This window comes from Ambystoma mexicanum, chromosome 8 (assembly GCF_040938575.1).
Source record: "Ambystoma mexicanum isolate Mex_15411 chromosome 8, UKY_AmexF1_1, whole genome shotgun sequence".
Taxonomy (NCBI): domain Eukaryota; kingdom Metazoa; phylum Chordata; class Amphibia; order Caudata; family Ambystomatidae; genus Ambystoma; species Ambystoma mexicanum.
This window is the reverse complement of record NC_090929.1, coordinates 340,942,861-340,958,237: the sequence shown is the minus strand read 5'-3', so window position 1 is coordinate 340,958,237 and position 15,377 is coordinate 340,942,861. Positions and strand designations below refer to the sequence as shown.

At 48.7% G+C, this 15,377-nt stretch overlaps 1 protein-coding gene across 1 annotated transcript in view; it reads right to left on the bottom strand.

Annotated features, from left to right (window-relative positions):
- The window catches only part of NOXA1 (NADPH oxidase activator 1), a 288,049-nt gene that overhangs the window by 251,507 nt on the left and 21,165 nt on the right, over positions 1–15,377 (bottom strand). The window contains exon 2 of the mRNA XM_069609785.1: positions 11,764–11,828. Within this exon, the coding sequence (XP_069465886.1) occupies positions 11,764–11,828 (65 nt within the window). The remainder of the gene's footprint in view (positions 1–11,763; positions 11,829–15,377) is intronic.

Below are 15,377 nucleotides of genomic sequence, written 5' to 3'. Positions count from 1 at the left end.
TGGGCTTAAAGCGCCATTGCAGTTCCTGGGGGGCCAACTCAGGGATGTTCAGTGAGAGTGTCACAGGGGAGTGATCAGACAGTGTTCTGGGGAGAATCTGGGCCTCAGCCACCCAACTCCGTACCCTTTGCGACGTTAGCCAGAGATGGATGCGGGAATGCATAAAGTGAAAGCCTTCTGTTGCCGATACGAGCGCCAAACATCTTTCAGACCCAAATATGTGTGTATTGTGTGTGCTGCACTCGTCAGGGTTCTAGTCGTTACCGACGTGCGCTCCAGATCTGTACCAAGGATGGTATTGAAGACTCCACCGCAGATCACTAATGCAGTGGGATATTTGGAGCACCTTCGAAACACTCCCACGTAGAACTACAAGTCATCTATTTTAGGGCCAAATATATCCATCAATAAGACTTCAGCACTACCCAACTTCCCATGTACAATCACATATCTACCACATTCGTCGCTTCCTGTCATGAAATGTGTAAATGGTAGCAACCTATGTACCCGGATCATGACCCCTCAGGCTCTGGTCGAGTACGAAGTATAATAACATTGCCCTCCCCACCCCGGGGCGAATTTTGGTGCCTCGGGTGCCTGGGGTTTCAATAGATGCGTCTCTTGCAGGAACAATGCCGGTTCACATATGCCATTACCTTGCACGTCTTCATGGTTGAGCCCAGACCCCTCACATTCCAACTCAGTAGCTTCACCTCTGTCGGACCATTACTAGCCATCCTCTCTTACATGCCTTCGAACAGCCATTGCATTCCTGTACAAGGGCGTCTTTCTTTGCCTGAGGATGCTCACAGTGCCTTTCATCAGCTGTTCATCCTCCTTTTGCTAGCCAACTTTTGACAAAGGACAATGGCTTAAAAGCTTTCCCTGGAGGGCCATTAAGTTTCAACCATAAACAGGAAGAAATAGTGGCCACAAGGAGGGATGCTCTGCTTGGAGACGCAATGAAATTCATGGCACTGAAGCCCCTTTCACATTCTGCATTACTTGCGGGTAGCATTTCCATGCAGGCAAATGAAGTTCTAAATGCTCCAGGGCAACTTTTGACACCAAACTCCTTAAAATATTTGAAGGCATGGATCGTGTCTCTGATTGGGAGCTGAAATTTGAAACAGTCTTTGAATTTCCACCATACAGAACAATTTCTTCACCATCAGGTATACGCTTTGTATCTAGCATGCTCAAACTGGCATACGTTCTTTATCAGAGTCTGGAGCACATCTTTTAGCAATGTTAACTGAAGGGCTTTCATAAAATTGCCTTTCATTAAGTGGCAGAGAGTTTGCCCTTCCCTGGGAAATATAACTGGACTCTGAACAGCAATTGCAAACTCCCCAGGAGATTCCTTCATCGCAGAAAATTGCCAAACCTGCCCTACCAAACGTCAATGTGCATCGACAATTGTGAGAGCCCACCTCCGAAGAGCCAGTGACAAGTCCTTTAGTTCTTGTAGAGCATCACACATCAGCCCTAGGAAAGAACAAGAGGTAAGCTACCTAAGCAGATCCTCATATTTGCTTCGGCCTGTTATGAGCCTTAAGCAGTCCTTGGAAGCATCTCTGAAATGCTTATACAAAACAGGAAAGCAGTTCCAAACAGCTTGAACTGTCCTGTACCTTAATGCAACCCATCCTGTGTCCAGCACTTTCCCTATCTTCTGCAGCTGCAAACCCATATCACTGGCAGCCATTTCTAGCTGTCTTGTGTTTTTTGGTGACATGCAGTATGTGGAGTACAGAGTCCATGAACATTTTAAAATTATTGTCCCCACCTTCTTCATCAATTATGTCTGCAACAGCATGTTCAAGGCGGTAAACTAGACAATGCCAAGATTAAACAAGATTTGAAAATGTATTTATGTATTTTATTGTTTTTTTATAACCTACCTAATACCGTACCTGAGCTCAGTTTCTAGGCGCGGATCTGGGATTCAAACCTCTGTTGCTCTGCATGGTCTTGTTTCTAAGACCAGCTCATTGCTCCTGTGCTATCTTCTGTTCACGCTCTTTAAGCTCACAATTATGTGGTCACCCCACCATTTTTACCTAACATTACACCTGCACCATCAGAACAAACAGCAATTCAGATCTCATCCAACAGGGTTTTGGTGATGCCATCATTCTCCAAATATCCCAGCAGAGCTGCCTTTACGGCCACAGCCTTTGTCTCTTTCAGCTCATCCCTACTCATAATGGTGGCAGCCCCCTCCACTTTACATCTTTTCAGTGATTGTATGATGTCAAACAGCAACGTCTGCATAGACTTGCACTTGGGAAGTGCATCAGATTTTGCTGCCATCTTTAATGGCTCAGAAGGATCTTCGGGGGATATATCACTGAGGGATCTGTTTCTAGCATGGGCACCTGTCAGCTTCCTATCTGTAAAAAATACAATTGTGGTTTACTGCACTGAACAGTGCATAGTTTATATGTAAGTTACTATATCTTATTTGTGAACCAGATGTTATCCTACCCATACTACGCCCCTTTCTGCTATCCCCATGCATTTGTTTTACATAACAAAAATTCCAAGTAAGGGGACATAAGTAGTGAGTCATGCATCCAATGCCTCATTCCCCTTTCTCCTCTTATAATGGAATAATCATTATTTGGCAGTATATTGGTACGAAAAACATTGGGGAGATCCCAAAAAACCACTCCAGAGTGGACTCCTACCTTAAATTTGGGAAAAAATGAACTTGTAAAGTGTAGAGAAGGTAGGAGAATGGATTGTCAACAGCTACTCACTCTCTCAAAATTACATTAAAAAATATAAACTTGGGAACCACCAGGGGGCGCAGAGATGCACTGACGCATCTGCACTCGTCTCCTCCGAAGGGCGCCGTCAGCGGGACCTAAGCCCCCCCCCCCAACCCCTAGGAGTGAAGTGCCGACCCCCACCGCAGCCTGCTGACACCTCGGAGCCCCCAAGAGCCCCAACTCCGATTGTCCGATGAATCATCAAAAAAGGAAAAAGTGTCACTGTGCCAGGGGTGAAGAGCTGGAATGGGGGTCATTTGATTCCTGGGGCTCCCCTAAGTAGCTCTATGTATAAGCAATAAATGCTAGGGTCAATTTTTTGAGAAAATAAATCCTCTTGGCACAATATATGAGATACAACCGTGAGGCAATTTTCACATAAACGTTTTTTTAATATATATAATATAATATATGGCAAGCGTTAGACAAGTGATAAATCAACAAAGAACTAACAGAGAAAAAACAGCAAAAAAACTTTAAGTCTCCAAACATATAAAACAAATTGGTGCGGTGTGGCACACACCTAAATTAGATCTGTTATTTCATCACAGAAAAAGATGCATTTAAGTCAAAACGGTGGTGTGCAAAGAGCAACAGATATGCAGAGAAGTAAGGAATTGATAAACTGAAATAGTATAACCGGAAATACGGTTATTGTTGGCAGCAACGTGGTAGGACCTGGATATGTCTATCTGTCCTGCCAGGGTCTCGGGGAGTTTTATTTCAAGACAAACAACCTTTTGTTATGCTGCTATAATCGAGGAGTATATCCTTAATGTTCCCAGTATGAAGGTCTGGAAGAGTAAAATCAAGACAGAAAAAACCTGATATTATTGTTCACGTATGTCGTCTGTTTCTGAGGTTTTGCCAACGCAGTGGGGGAATCTATTCCAATGGTAGCGAAAGGATGTGTGGGTAGGAGAAAAAATCCCAGCACTCCCCTCACGTTCTTGCGTTTCGGCGGAGACTGGTCCCTTAAAGGTTAAGGACCAGTTTTAATGTTCCGCCTTCTTCAGGGTTGGTGAGTTCTGGGAGTCTGTTGAGGAACAGATCCAATATGTACGGCGATGCCGTGGAGCTCCCGTAGGGAAACAGGAACAGCACTGCTGTGTGGTTCCAAGCGGGCCCGCTGCAGTCGGGGCGACCGTCAGCTGAGAGGTCTGCGTCTCATATGCGCGGACAGAGTGAAGAGCTTGCTCTGTGTGGTGCAGGACGAAGCCTGTCTATAATGTTACAAGCCTTCCACCTGCCATGCTAGCAGAATGAAACAGATCAGCTCAGCAGAGCAGTGAATCTGAGCCACAAATGGCAACGAAGAAGCCTGCAGCTGAACAAGGTGTCCAACTCCGATTGTCCGACACAGAGATTTGGCTGAGTTCTGGACTCCTGGAGATAGGAGGGAGAGAGAGCCCCACCTTCCCCCGCGCCGTGGCTCTGCATGAAGTAACGGAGAGCCGCGGCTCAGGTGGGGCCCACGGGAGCGACCCCCCCTCCACACTGAACTTCATTGCGGCGGATTCCGCATTCCCTGGAACCCGAACTGGGCCACACAGCGCCTCGGGCGGTTTGCTGCTCTGTACCGGGAGGGAGAGCGAGCCCCGCCTCCCCCAGCGCAGCGGCTCCGCACCAAGCACCGGTGAGCCGCGGCCTACGTGAGGCCCATAACTTCGCCGGACGGCGCGGAAGAACGCCCCCCACCCTGGACTTAGCAGTGGGGGCTTCTGAACCCATCGGAGCCCGGGTGAGGCCACACAGTGCTTTGGGCTGGTTTCCCCTCCTAGAGCTACAGTCTGGGGCTGCGTGCCGGGCCCGACGGCTTGCACTCCCCCCGTGGACTCCGGCGGGCTGGGGAGCTGGTGCAGGAGTCCACACAGTGGGAGCAGATTGCCCCCCCAAGATCTTCGGCCCCCTTACTACCCGTGGGGCCAATCTTCATCTGGGGCCCCCGAGAGCAGAGGCCCCCACCGGCAGAGCGAGAGAGCGGGTGCTCCCCCCTTGCAGGGGTGCACACAACAGTCCCTCCACCCGTCCCCCATCGGGCCTTCCCTAGATCCCACACTGCTCAGGAGATGTGCGACGAGAGCTCTGAGAGCCCCACGTGGTGTGAGGGCACCCCAAATCATTAAACAGTATTAAGGGTAAAGGGGACCATCCCTGGGCTAACTACCGCACCTGTTGTCAGGCTCCACAACAGTGTCCACCCCCTTGAGAACCGTTCGTGCAGAGGTGACCTGACATAACGCTGGGACAGAGAGCGATAGGCCCTTATTTGCCGTGGCCTGGAGATTCGGCTCGAGCAACCTCCCGCCCTAACAGAGAGTACAAAGTCAGGGACGCATACAGGGAAGACCCCTTGTTGCCCTCCCTTTAGAGTTGCTTGGAGGCCCGGCGGCACAGCCCACTGGACTCGGGGCGTTCAGGAGGAGATCTCGTGGAGATGGTCTGGGGGAGCCTATGAGCTGGAAGGAATCCCTGCAGAGATTTCGACGCCTGTCCCCAAGCTCGCCAATTTGCCCTGAGATGGTGGCCCCGACGCATCAGGAATTATCTGATACTAGCACAGTCACCAAAGGTATGGCTGCCCTCCTGGAGGAAATAAGGGGCTTCAGAGCAGACATAGCGGTACGGCTAGACACCCTGGATAAAAAAGTGGACAATATAGATGACGGGGTCCAAATGCTTGAAAACAACACAGCCTCGAATGACATTTTTGAGACTCAATTCGACATGCTCTTATCGGAGCTTGAGAGGAGGGAAGAGAAATGCTCCCTAAAACTTGATGACTTAGAGAATAGGGAACGCCGCCGTAACCTGCGTTTTTTGGGCTTCCCTGAGCGTGAGGGTGAAACGCAAATGGACATTATCAAAGCTGTTAATGCAGTGGTGGGATCACTCTTCGAAGGCGCGAACACGAATGAACCAACTATTGATAGAGCTCATCGAGCGGATGCAGCCAACAGAGGCCCCAGATCTGTTCTCGTACGATTCCATTACTTCACGGAGAAAAGCAAAATCCTGGAACTGGCACGCAAGAGGGGTCCGGTGGATTGGGAGGGGCCCCAGATCTCGGTGCATCAAGGTCTGTCAGCCTTTACCCTGGCAATACGTCGACTCTGCTATCCGCTGACGAAAATGCTCCAGGCCAAGGGGGTCCGATACAGGTGGGGATACCCTTTTTCACTCTCCTTCGAGCTGGAAGGATACAAATATGCCCTGGTCACGGAGGACGATATTTGTAGGGTGTCGGGGGAACTCCTGGATGAACCAAACATGGAGGTAGGAGAGCAAGAGCGCGGGAGAGCTCCGGTTGGCCCCGGGGGGACAAAGGCTCCACAGGAGAGGCGTAATGTCCGAGGCCACAGGAAGTTTAGAAGAGTGGCACCGACATCCCCTGGTCAACCTAACATTTGAGGTGCCCCAGGAAGCTTCACGATCAAGTTGGTACTTTACTCCGAATGGGGGAGCACTGTAATTGTTCACAATCTGAATGCGACAGGGGTGTGGGGGGACTCAAGTTGTTGTTATTGAAGAGTTCAAGAGCCCAGAGGGGGGAGACAATGGTGGCCTGGCTCAGCGACAGGATGAAGCCGCTGGACTACCAGGCGTTCAGGGGGGAGTGTGGAGGGTGGAGGGAAAAGTGGGGGTTTGTTCAACGGGGATTTAGTTGGGACAAGTCAAGTTTTCTGGTCTGTTTTGTAACTTTAGATTTGTTTTTTGACTGCAGCAGGGGGCGGAAGTATTGCGGGAGCACTGAAAGTTGTTGCTCTACGGAGGGAGACATGAGCTTTTACCATCGCTATGATGGATGATTCACTCCAATTTTTGACAGTGGGGTCGTTAAATGTACGGGGGCTCAATTCTCCTACTAAAAGGTTGTTGTTGGTGAGAGAATTTTCAAGGCTCCGGCTCCACTTCCTATTCGTACAAGAAACACACTGGGTCCGGGCAAGGAATCAAAGTTGAGGGCTAAAACCATTGACCAGGTGTATGTAGCGTCCTTTCTGGCTAAGAAACGTGGAGTTGCCCTACTGGCCTCTCCCGGGGCCCATTTCGTACTCAAAGCTCAGAGGTCAGACCCGGAAGGACGATATATCATGGTCAAGGGGGAAGTGAGGGGCCGGTTGTTTATTCTGGTTTGTATATATGCTCCAAATGAGGCGCAAGATGGCTTCTGGGTGGGGATGAAAGAGAAAATTATAGCATTTTCCGAGGGCACTCTACTGGTTGGAGGGGATTTTAACATGGTTCTCTGCCCCGAACGGGATAGGAGGTCGGTCAATCCATGTCCTAACCTGCGTCTCCATAAAAAATTGGCTGAGGCTTTCCAAGCAGTTAACGAGGAACTGGGTTTGAGCGATACACACCCCACTAAGCAAGGCCGTGATCCCGACTTCACCTTTTTCTCAAAACCTCATGCTACATTATCCCGTATTGATTATATCCTAGTTGACTCCACGCTTCGGGGAGAGGTCACAGACTCGGGGGTGGAGGTTGTTCCTCGGACAGACCACGATTTGGTCAGAATAAAAATGGGTATTCCCCCTGCCCCTGCATCCGGGTCCCTGTGGAGGTGCAATGACCTCCTTCTGCACGACAAGGAAGTACGCCAATCCCTCCTAACAGCCATTACGGAATACTTCTCCATAAACGACAATGGGGAGGTCGGTGTCATGGGAGTCTGGGAGGCATTCAAGACTACCACTAGGGGCATTCTTATTGAGACAGGTTCGAAGAAAAAGAGGGAGAGGGGCCATGAGGAGAAACTATTGAAGGAAAAAATAGAGTCTATTCAACCGGGAGGGAAATTGAAAACGCAGATGTTCCCGGAAAGTGGGAGGAGCTCCAAAGGTTGCGCTCAGGGTTGGCAGCCCTATAGGTGGGACAAACGGAAAGAAAGCTGTCCTTCCTGAAACAGAAATATATGGAAAAAGGGGAAAAAGCGGATAAGATATTGGCTTGGAGGCTTCGCGAGCTCAGAAATAGTAGGAGGGTGAATTCCATCCGTTCCCCTGAAGGGGAATCGACGGTAAGAGATAGTAAAATAGCTGAACAATTTCGGCAATATTACGAGCACCTGTATTGCTCGGAATACGCAGGGGACGGAACCGAGATTGACAACTTCCTGGACTCCCTCCCGATTTCTGGCCCCTCACCCGAGAAAGCAAGTATACTAGACCTCCCCGTAACCCCGGAGGAGATAATAGACACCATATCCTCTTTGAAGAGTGGGTCAGCCCCAGGGGATGATGGGTACACGGTCAAGTTTTACAAGACCTATCGGTCAACGCTAGCCCCGTTTATGGCCAAGATGTTCAACTCAGCACTTGAACAGGGCACCCTCCCACCCACGATGATGTCCGCGCTGATAGTAATACTCCCCAAAGAGGGGAAGGATCCCTCCCAGTGTCAATCATATCGCCCTATATCCCTTCTTAACGTTGACGTTAAGATACTGGCCAAACTTTTAGCAAATAGACTGGCGAAGCTCCTCCCCTCCCTAGTACATGGAGACCAGGGTTCGGACAATATACGGAAGACCCTGGACCTCATGCACGAGGCTTCAAGGCAGGGGGTTGAGGGCTACTTGCTTGCATTAGACTCTGAAAAGGCCTTAGACCGTGTCAAATGGCCTTTTATGGTTAAAGTTCTTTGGAAAATGGGTCTGGGGGACAATTTCTGTGGGTGGGTCTCAGCATTATATAATGGCCCTATAGCAAGAGTTTTGGTCAATGGCGGCACATCGGAACCCCTGGCTCTATCTAGAGGAACCAGTCAGGGCTGTCCCCTGTCACCCCTCTTATATGCTCTGGCAATGGAGCCCCTGGCCACAGCGATGAGAGCTGACCAAGAAATCACAGGGATAAGCTGTGACGATTGCGACTTCAAACTCTCCCTGTTTGCAGACAACATTTTGGGGTACCTAACCAACCTCCAGGTCTCTCTACCCAGACTGTTTGATCTTATAAACTACTACGGTGCCTTTTCGGGGCTTAAGATAAACACGTCCAAGTCTAGTATTATGCCTATGGGTCCCGCGGACCAAGATATTGGGGGTCACTCTGAAATACTGGGAGTAAGAATAGAACGAGTGTCCACTATGTATCTGGGTACCTGCATTCCTAGAGACCTTTCACAACTTTACCAGTGTAACTTCCCGGAGATTTTGGCTAAGATTAGTAGCGATCTCAAACGATGGGCACCTCTTACACTCTCTTGGTTTGGGCGTATGGTTACGGTTAAAATGAACATCTTACCTCACTTACTGTACCTCTTTGCAGCCCTCCCCGTGGTGATCCCTGATGCTTTCTTCGAGGTTTTGCAGTCCCGAGTCCTTCAGTTTATATGGGACGGGAGGAGAGCAAGAGTCAAGTTCTCTACCCTGACCCTTCCAAAGTCTCACGGTGGATTCGGCCTCCCAGACTTTAGGCTATACCACAAAGCAGCTCAGCTCCGGGTGATGTTGGAAAACATGAGAGATGATATGAGGACATATTGGACATACATTGAGGACATCCACACCCACCCGAAAAAAGTTAGAGACCTGCTGTTGGCCTCCCCTAAAGCCATCCCCTCCCACCTCAGAATGCACCCTACATTAGCGGTCCTCTGGGCAGCCTGGAAACCGAATAAAGATAATAAAATGCTGTCATCCTGGCCGTCCCCTTTAACATCACTGTGGGGCCCCCTTGTCAATCTAGACACCAGAGGCTTCCGAGATACCCAAGCATGGTCAGACATGGGTTTGGAGAGGATTTCCCAACTCTCTCGCGAAGAGGGCTTCATAGAATACGATCAACTGACCGAGGCACTGGGCGACAATCCGCCCTCAATCTTCGAATATCTGCGCTTGAAGGGAATTCTGACTCACCCCCGATGAGCTGACAACTTTAAACGCCCCCTCACCCCTTTTGAAAATGTCCTAGCCAAAAGCATCTCCCGGAAGTGCTCACTATCTAAGTTTTATAGCACATTGATAACGGCTAACTTGGAGGGTAGACAACCCTTCAAACGAACTTGGGAAGAAAGGCTGGGCATGACGCTGGATGGCCACACATGGAGGGCAATCTTTAAATCTATATTCACGGGTTCACTGTATACTGCTGCCATGGAACATAGCTTCAAGATACTCCATTCCTGGCATCGCCCCCCCGACCACCCTGTCCAAAATGTTTGAAGAGGTATCCCCTTTCTGTCCTAGGATATGTCTCCAAAAGGGCACATGGTTCCATATGTGGTGGGGATGTCCGGTCATTCAGATGTACTGGTCAGAACTGCTCAGCTGGATTAAGGATATAGAGGGGTACTGCCCATCTCTACTCCCACTGGAAATCCTCCTGGGTACTCCCATGCTGGAGACGGAACAGAACGCATTCCCAAAGGTCATCGGGGCCATGTTGAGGGCGGGGAGGTTAGCACTGGCCCAAAAGTGGAAAAGCGCTCTAGCGCCATCCAAGGAGGAGTGGCTTTGTAAACTAAGGTTGATTTTAACCTATGAAAAGCTTACAGCAATAAAAAATGACACAGTGTCGGAATTTACGCAGGAATGGACCGCAATTCTCCTCCATGATGACTGCATTTCAATGCGTCTGTAAAATATGCCCTATTACATATCCATTTTGTTCATTTCACCACCGGCCCCAGAGACCAGGTTTGGCCCCCAATTTGCTTTGAATCAATCCGATCCCACTAAGTCAAAGTGTATGACCAATGACACAACAATGTTTGAATGTTCTCTCTGCAGCTTCTACAACCTGCAAAACCTCAAATCTTGGTATGTTGAAATGGTGGGGGGTAGAGATGGAGGGGGGAGGATGGATGGGATTAAAAGACAAAAATACCGACATTTATGTTTGCTTATTGTATGGCTGGCAGGGATTGCTTGTGCACCCTACCTTATATGTACAATGTCAATAAAAACTTTAATTAAAAAAAAATATAAACATTATTATAGGTTCTTTGGTAAAAAAACTCTCGTTAGTGAGGGAAATATAATACATATAAAATTAATTTTCAGACACTCTAAAATATACACAAATATAACAATGACATAAGTATTTCAAACACAATTATTCTAAAAAGATAGACATGTGTGTAAATACAACCATTTAAATTTTCAATTGTTAACCTTTGCTATGAATCCTTAATTGATATAGGTTTTTGATCTTCATGGATCTCTAGATGTTTTAATACAATCTGATTTTACTATTAGATTGTCAACTCAAGATGTTTCAGTCCTCTATGACAAGTGGTGGAACTTTCTTCAGGAGTAGTCATAAACATAAAATAGAGCAATCAAGCAATTGGTCTGTGTTCTTCTCTGGTTGGAGAATCTTTAATTTAAAAACGGGTTTTGGTTGTTGAAATAGCTGTCCGTCCTAGTGTAAGCGCTCCCTTCGTAAATAGAAAAGGTCCACATTAATTGGGCATTTTTCTTCCAGTAAGTTAGTGTTATTCCTTGGTTCCTTAAAACAGGAATCGTGAAAGGTAGATCCAGATCCCAGCTGGGCGATTATTCCTCGTGGCGGGGTGTTGGATGCACAGATGATCCTTAGTCTTCGTGCGAGTCCCGGATCAGAGTCGCAACTTTTAGTTGATGCGGGGCTCACGTATAGATAGACGCATGTACATTAATTAGTGGCGCTTTCCATTGTTCTGCACATGAGGTGTGAATCCTTACTCGTACTCGAATACACGTCTATCTTTTTAGAATAATTGTGTTTGAAATACTCAAGTATATTTGGTACACAAATGTGGCTGTCCTGTGGTAAGTGGCAAAAGCAGCAACATTTTTAAGAGCTGAAAAATATAAAACACTTTTACATCTGCCCGCCTACCACCCACACACATTATCTCTCACCCGGATAGACTTAGGAACCATGATTAGAGAGCAGAAGCAATGGATTGGACAGCAGGAACAGTGCTTTCCCATAAAACAATTAGATTATCTGGTATAATTAACGATACACATATTTGGCTGGTTGGATACCGAGACGATGCAGCTCCTGTTGCTGATTTCCCAGAAGCTTTGCATGAAGAAGATACAGGCTCCCTCTGTTCATTGGGTTAAAAAACACAAAAATAAAAGTTAGTTTCAGATCTTTTTCAGTGGGAAGAACCAACGGTGTGTCCCACCCAAATCAAAATCCAACGAAACAATGAAATGCAGCCATAAAAACAAAATAAGAAGCCGCATCAGAGACTACACTCCTAAGTCAGGGGCTGCCACAACTGAGACAAAGAAAACATCACAAATCAGCATAACTAAAAGACATACACTAACAAGGGGTGTAGTGTGCACCCTTTGAAAAAAGTCATCCGACACTGCCCACCCACAAGTACCCTTGTGTGCACTAAAAACCAAAACGGGAACAGCGTATGTATACATTAGTCAAAACCGTTGGACTTCAGAAAAGGACACACACACAATGCTCATAAATTAAGTGGCTGAAGGCAGACCTGATTTAGACATTTTTATTACACCTGTAGCTGGTGTACAACTCCAATTAAGTCATTAACCCTCTGCTTTGAAAAAACACTGTCAGGCAAAGAGGGATTAGCATGTCCATGGGCAGTCAATGAGTGGGCAAATAACCAAACAACACCTACAAGCTGTGTGTGTCTCCTCATAAGCCATTTCCCATATCTGCCCTCCAATGTAATTATTTCAGCTTATGGGACCTATTAGCTCAAACTAAAAATGCTTACCATAACATAAAATAAGATTAAATAAATAGACCTGCACACTTTCCCGAATAACCTATTATCGGAGTGACGGTTATGTGACGAAAGATGGCGGAGCGCCAGTAACGGTCGCGGTGGGCGGGAAAGAGGTGCGTCGGAAGGCATGTGAGGAGATAAACGCTTTGGCACTCTGGAAGTGGGCGGACCCAGGCAGGGCGGAGCGGTGTCTGGGTGGAGGGAGCTGGGATTAAGGAAATAGAGCGGACTCTCTAGGAGGGTGCAGGGGGAGAGTGTGCTCGGAGGAAGTGGTAAGAATGGGAAAGGGGGTGGGAAGGCTGAAATGAAGGGAGGGGTGGAGGAAGGGGAGAAAAGGGGAAGGACACTGACTGTGAAGTCTACATCTCTGGAGGGGGGGAAGCGGGGAAATGAGGGGCAGCACCGCAGCAGGTCTCCACAAAAGAATGATGGTGGGGGGACAGTTAGGGATATCTCAGGGTCGGCGACCCAGGAAAGTGGAGGGGCTGGAAGCGGTGTGCCTGGGGAGGAGCAGATGCAGTATGACAGTGTGTGGAAGGTGGTGTTGAAGCCAGATAGTCGTGGGAAAACGTTTCAGGGGGAGAATCCGATGGTGATTGCTGGGTGGTTGAAAGAGGCTGTGGGGAATGTCACTCGGGTACAAGTGGTGACTGGGGGTCAGTTGTTGGTGGAGGGGATGGGTGCTGATAGTAAGGCTAGGATAATAGAGGTGGGTTGTCTGGGTAGGCGCGTGGTGCGAGTGTTTGATCAGAGTGGTCTGTCGTGTAAGGGGGTGTTGTATGGGGTACCGTTGACTGTGAATATGTCTGAGGTGGAGGAGCAGCTGGCAGAGGTGGGGGTAGTGGAGGCATGGAGGCTGGGGAGGAGAGATACACATGGGAATGTGGTGTCTACAACTGTGGCAGTGAGGTTTGCGAGAGCGGAGTGTCCGGAGGTGGTGAATTTGGGATATCGGAGGTTTCGTGTGAAAGCTTTTGTAGCATTGCCTTTGAGATGTTATAAGTGTCAGCAGTTTGGACATGTGGCGAGAGTATGCAGGAATGAGAGGCACTGTGGGAGGTGTGGTGGAGATCATGATATTAAAGAATGTAAGGTGGAAACACCGGAGAAGTGTGTGAATTGTGGGGGGGTACTCTACTGCGTTTAGTGGGTGTGAGAGTCAAAGAGTGGCGAGAGAGGTGTTGCAGGTGAGGGCTGCGGAAGGTTTATCTTATGCGGAGGCTGTGGCTAAGGTGAAACCGGTCGAGTAGTGAGTGAAATGTGTAGGAGAGAGCCGGTGGTGGATGAGGCTGCGGGAATGAAGGGAGTGGTGGGAGAGGTGAAAGGCGTAGAAATGGTGCTTGTCCCGAAAACTGAGTTTATGTGTTTTATAATAAATGTGCTGGAGCTGGTTCAGGGGAATTTGTCAGTCAGTGTGTCGAATCTTACGAAAGGAGTGGTGGAAGCAGTGAGGAGGTTTTTGAATGTTGTAGATGTGTCGGAAGAAGATGTGTTCAAGAAGGTTACTAAAGTGCGGAAACAGAGTGGGGCGTCGGCCTGAGAATTGTGCAGTGGAATGCGAGGAGCTTGTTGAGGAATGGGCAGGAGTTGAAAGCGGTGTTGTGTGGGGAATTGAATGTTGATGTGGTTTGTATCAGGAAACGTGGTTAAGGGGTGATCTGAGGTTTGTGATTCCGGGTTTTGAGTTGTTTCGGAAGGATAGGACGGAGAGGGGGGGTGTAGCTGTGGCAGTTCGGAAGGGGTTGGTTGCAAGGGAGATTGTGGTAGGAGCAGTGGAGGTTATCGGGCGGGGATTCGGGTAGGAGGATCAGAAGTCTTAGTGTTGAATTATTATAATCCGTGTGAGGTGGTGGAGGTGGATGTGTTGTCTGAAGTGATAAGGGGACATGTGGGACCTTGTGTTTTATGTGGTGATTTCAACAGTGCCAATACGTTGTGGGGCAGTGATCGGACGGATGCAAATGGGGAACTGTTGGAGGGTATGGCGGATGAATTGAGTCTGTTTTTGCTGAATGACGGTTCGGGCACACGATTGGATGTGAGGACTGGGAAGTTGTCGTGTTTGGATCTGACCTGGGTGTCTGCTGCGATTGCGGGTGAATGTGACTGGATGGTGCGTGAGGATGTGGATATGGGGAGTGATCACGCTGGCATTTTAGTGACTGTGAGGGGTGGGGTAGGGGTCAGATCCCGGATGCTTGGAAGTTGGTTGAATTTTAGGAAGGCTGATTGGGAGTTGTATAAGAAATTGTGTCAGGAATTGATTGTTTCTCGGGATAGGGATGGGGTTGGATGATTGGAATGAGCATTTGGTGCAGGGATGGTGCAGGGAATGAGAGCGGCGTCAGTAGCAGCAGTTCCGGAGGTAGAGAAGGGGAAAGGGGGGAAGGTTGAGGTTCCTTGGTGGTCGGTGGAATGTTCACGGGCTGTGGCAGCGCGTAAGAAGGCGAGGGCCAGGGCGGTGAGAACGGGAATGTTGGAGGATTTGTTGGCATATAAGAAGGCGAAGGCGGTGGTGCAGAGGGTGATTAGGGAAAGAAAGCGCGGATATTGGAGGAGCTATTGTGGGTCTCTGGGGAGTAATTCTGATGTGGGTGAGGTTTGGAAGCAGTTCAAGCGGATGTCCGGGTTAATGAAGTCGCAGGGTGGCATGTCTGTGTTGTTGAAAGGGGTGGAGGTGGTCAGTGAAGATGGGGAGAAGGCGAATTTGCTGGGGGAACATTTTGCGGGAGTGCACAGTTCAGAGAACTTCCCGGAGGCAGTGAGACTAAGTATGGGAGTGGTTGAGGAGGAGATGTGGGAGTTGTTGGCGAATGTTGGGCCTTGGGAAGAGCAGTATGAGGCTCTGTTTTCTATGGCGGAGTTGGATAGGGCGATTCGGAA